At 34.9% G+C, this 4,220-nt stretch overlaps 1 protein-coding gene across 1 annotated transcript; it reads right to left on the bottom strand.

The window, feature by feature from the left end:
- Window positions 1-2,736: 2,736 nt before the first annotated feature.
- On the bottom strand, window positions 2,737-3,369 carry LOC104229224 (agamous-like MADS-box protein AGL62). The gene has a single exon (XM_009781827.2). The coding sequence runs from the start codon at window positions 3,367-3,369 to the stop codon at window positions 2,737-2,739; it is 633 nt and encodes a 210-aa protein (XP_009780129.1).
- Between the last annotated feature and the right edge of the window lie 851 nt (window positions 3,370-4,220).

Here is a 4,220-nt window from a genome sequence, read left to right as displayed (position 1 = left end):
AAATTCTGAATATGCAAAATCTGGTTGGTCAATCTGGTTTCATGGCTGTTTTTGTCTGCATAATTAAAGAAATGTACATGTGTATATGATAATATGTAGATTTATATGTGTCAAATCTTCACTAAAGAGTCAGTCAATTCTTACAAGAATATTATGTTTCCTAAGTAGCAGAATTAGGACAAAGATCTGTGACTGCTAGTTTGAATGCCATACTTTCTGATCTGGAAATATCTATATTGTGCTGATAAAACTATTCAAGTTATGCATTCTTTAGCCTAACATTTGTAAAAGATGTTTTGATTAGGCAGCTCTAGTGGCTCGTAGTTAACTAGCACAAAATGGTCTATGCTATACCAATTAGATTTAGGTAAAAGACAACATTAAGAACGAGTCGTACCACCATACTCTGAATTACAGGAATTGGTTTGTGATTTGGACAACTTAATCGCATTTGGATAAAACTATTTCGTTAATCCTGTTGAACTTATTATTTTTGTCTTATTCATGGTTAGACATACTTCTGTAACGTTTTTCCTTAAAAAGTAGTATATTTGATGATCATTGAGTAAAAGAAAGACCGAACACTTTTAGAGGCTTTAGATGATGTTAGTCCTTTGCAGCTGGACATGATAAAAAGAGTGGAATTGCAGAGTTGTACTTTTCAGTCAGCTGTTTCACTTCTTTATCTCTCATCCAATTAGATGATGAGCTGACCACCTAAGAGAACTTGGTTTTTCTAAAACGTTGCCTAAATGTCACAATATAGTGGCGACACTGTCAAGTTAGCTGATTATTCTAAAACGTTGCCTAAATCCTATTGACTTTCACAAGTGTTCGGTTCGGTGACTTAGTCAAGAGTGTTCGGTTGGCGACAGGAATTAGGACAAAACTTGTTTTCTGTTCTTTCTTTTTTGCTCGTGATATGAATGTTGCTCTGTTGAGATCTTTATTAAGTAGTTTTGATATGAAATAAACAATTGTTATTTCTTGATTTTGAAGATATTTGTCATTTTATTTGATGTTGCCAGTGGTTAAAGCAAGTAGACCATTGAAATCGTTATCTGAGAAACTAAACATTTTTGCTGAAAGTTGGCGTTTTTATCATACATGTTAACTTAGTTGGTCTATTTGGCTTTAAAGTGATCTTGTGTTTTTTTGTGTAATAACAGGGAGGAGGTTCTTAAACAATGAAGACAACCAAGGAGGGGCTTCAAGGCACTTAGTATTTTGCTCTTTTGGGATGTATATATATGCATACAATGACAATGAAGTATTATGCATTATATATGTAATTCGCATTTTAGTAATGGAAGTATATAATATCCGACTTAAGATATTCTTTTGGTGTTTGTAAAATACAATTGGATGCGTTTATATAATTGTGGTCATTACAATTGCTGTTAAATAGGTTTCAGTGGTAACAAAATCTTATTCTGCAATATTGAAGTTGCTACTGATTGTTTGATAGTTTTGTAGCAATTATCATTGCCACTAAATGTCATTCTCCAGCACCGAGCTCGTAGTTGCCACTGATGATTGAGTGTTTTTGTGGCGACAACAATTGCTACTAAAAGTAACTCTCCAGTAGCGATAGGAGAATTGCTGGTAATAGCTAATATATTTGTGGCGACTTTAGTTGCTACTAAATGATACTCTCTAGTAGCGATAAAAAATCTGCCACTGACAGTTATTTATATTTGTGGCGACAGTTGTCGCTGCTAAAAGTCACTCTGCAGTGGCGACTTGCCCCTGAATTTGTTTCATGGAACTACCTTTTGTGGCGACTTTGGTATACTTTTTGTAGCAACAGTGTCGCCACAATAATGTGACATTTTGTGGCGACACCCTTTAGTTGTCACAAATAATGTCTAGTAATGGACTCACTTGCAACAAGTCCAATGTCACTGCTATAAACATTTAGCGGCGGCATATGATGATTTTGTAGCAACTAAGGTCGCCGCTAAATGGCAGATTTCTTGTAATGTGAATAGGTATATGATAAGCATGTAGGTCATATTTTAAATTCTTAAAATGGCAATTTCCCATATTTGGTCGCAGTTTTGGAAATTGTGATTTTAACGGCATTCGATTGATCTGAAATTTAGTAGGTTTATCAGAAACAACCTAGTGATCAATACTCACTGCAACACAGTGAAAAATATTAATTTTAGCATTTTAAGACTGTTTAGATGTGATTTTGAGTATTTTTTGTGTATAAAGTTTCTCATCGATGTATTGATCTTTTTTAAAACGCATAGAGGTACATGCAATGTACTCCATTAGGTTTTTATTTCTTTTAAATGAGATCATTTGCACTTCAAGTTAAATTTTTTTTTTGGTGGTAAATAAACACTTCAAGCTCACTTATATTACTTCTTTGTCAGATTCAAATTTAATCTTATACTATTTTAGCATTTGGCACTTAAATATTAATTTTTACGTCAATGAGTGATTAAACAAGACTAGATATAAGGCATAAATACCGTTCATTCACTGAAAATAAGATTAAAATCATAAATAGTACGAACTTAATTGATAGTTTATCCACACCGAGCTATTGCTAACAATATGGATAAATCTACATCAATTATGTCTATATAAGATAACAACAACTACTTAAAACAAAACGACGATTATGAAAGTTGAACTACTAGAGAACTATTAAATTGAAGTAGATCCACTAGCCCTATTCGAACCAAAGGTGAATCCTAGAGCCTTGTTTTGAAATGGGAAGAGCTAGCCACAAAATTCAGATGGCCTAGCATAGGAACCATTCGAAGAGCTCTCCCTAGCCCCCCCATAAGGAGCCAAGGCACTTCCAAGGGTACGATATGGAAATGCAATACCATGCACCTTTTGCTGGTGTTCTGCCTCTATTTCACATTGCTTCTTTGTCATTTCCATTGCCTCCGCCACTTCTCGAAGTTGGAAAAAGTTGAGATTTTCAATTGGAGCTTTCCACCAACGCTCGTCTGGAGTAGCATCCCTCCAGGTTCTTTGTAAGGCTTTTCCGCGGTTTCTCTCCATTTCCAATGTCCCCACTTTATCAATCAACTCATCCATATTGATCTCACGAACATTAGCATTTCGATGAGCCTCAATAAGATGGTTAGGAACATCAATATTGGGTTGAGAATTCTCAGTGAGGAATCTATCTATGACCAAATCAACAGAAGGGTGGCCAAACGAGTACACTTTGTTTCCAGGAGAAAAACCCACTAAGGCAACTTCAGCACCACTTAGTGTACAGAGTTCACTAGCCTTTTTGAAGAGGCCATTTTGTCGTTTGGAGAAAGTCACTTGTAAGTTTCTCTCATTTTGTATCTTCACCATGTCAACTTTTTTGCGACCGTTACTCTTTCTTCCCATGGCTAAACTTATGATTTGAGAAACTAAGAGAAGGTGATTTTGGGTCTCACCACTAAGAGTTTATTTATAGTTGTAATTAAAGTCACTTCATTGTTTGAATGGAAATGAATTCAAATAACCAGGGAATCAAACATTTTTATGTTAATTCCTTTTCTAGAAGGATTTGAAACAAATCTGGGCCTCATTCTTTTTCCCTTTTCCTTAATTGTCAGTGCTAATCCTAAATGATCATAATTAGCCAATACATATTTTACTTTATTAAAATTTTGTTATTGGATTGCACTTAGAACACCAATTTTTATTTTGTTAAGAAGTTAAAGAAAAGTACAAAAATAATAAGGACTACCTTTTATGCGGGGGTGGGAAGAATTTTTCTTCATGAGCCATTCGTTTATGGTATAAGTTTTAGTATGTTCATACACAAAAATATGACAATTTACGAAGTAATTTTTTTCTTCGTATAGTGCTCGTGCATTCTGTAAAGTACTTCATTATTTATTGTATACGGGTGAAATTGGAAAGCCCGATTTCACAATCATTACGTCCTTTCCTTGAGGACCCGGGGCACAGCTCGAGGTTTCGACCTTGAGGGTTCTTTATACCCGATTTCGGTGTTGTAATAGTCAACGGTTATCATGAATAAATGGAAAGTTCCCTAGGCACGTGGTCCAAACTGACAACACCTACAAGAATAGTACCAGTCTGTGCCACAATATTGCTAAGTGGTTGTACCAGCTACTTTACTTTGTAATAAATACACATGTACTATGTTGGGATTCCTTCTCCCTATATAAAGGGGATCTTTACTATTTTTTGCATACACGATATGACTACTACATTCAATACAAGAA

Source organism: Nicotiana sylvestris, chromosome 12, assembly GCF_000393655.2.
Source record: "Nicotiana sylvestris chromosome 12, ASM39365v2, whole genome shotgun sequence".
In the NCBI taxonomy this organism is placed as follows: Eukaryota; Viridiplantae; Streptophyta; class Magnoliopsida; order Solanales; family Solanaceae; genus Nicotiana; species Nicotiana sylvestris.
This window is presented reverse-complemented; position numbering and strand designations above follow the sequence as displayed.

Bases quoted from the DNA above. Each gene is read 5' to 3' on its own strand.
- LOC104229224 (XM_009781827.2), bottom strand. From the start codon at position 3,369: ATGGGAAGAAAGAGTAACGGTCGCAAAAAAGTTGACATGGTGAAGATA.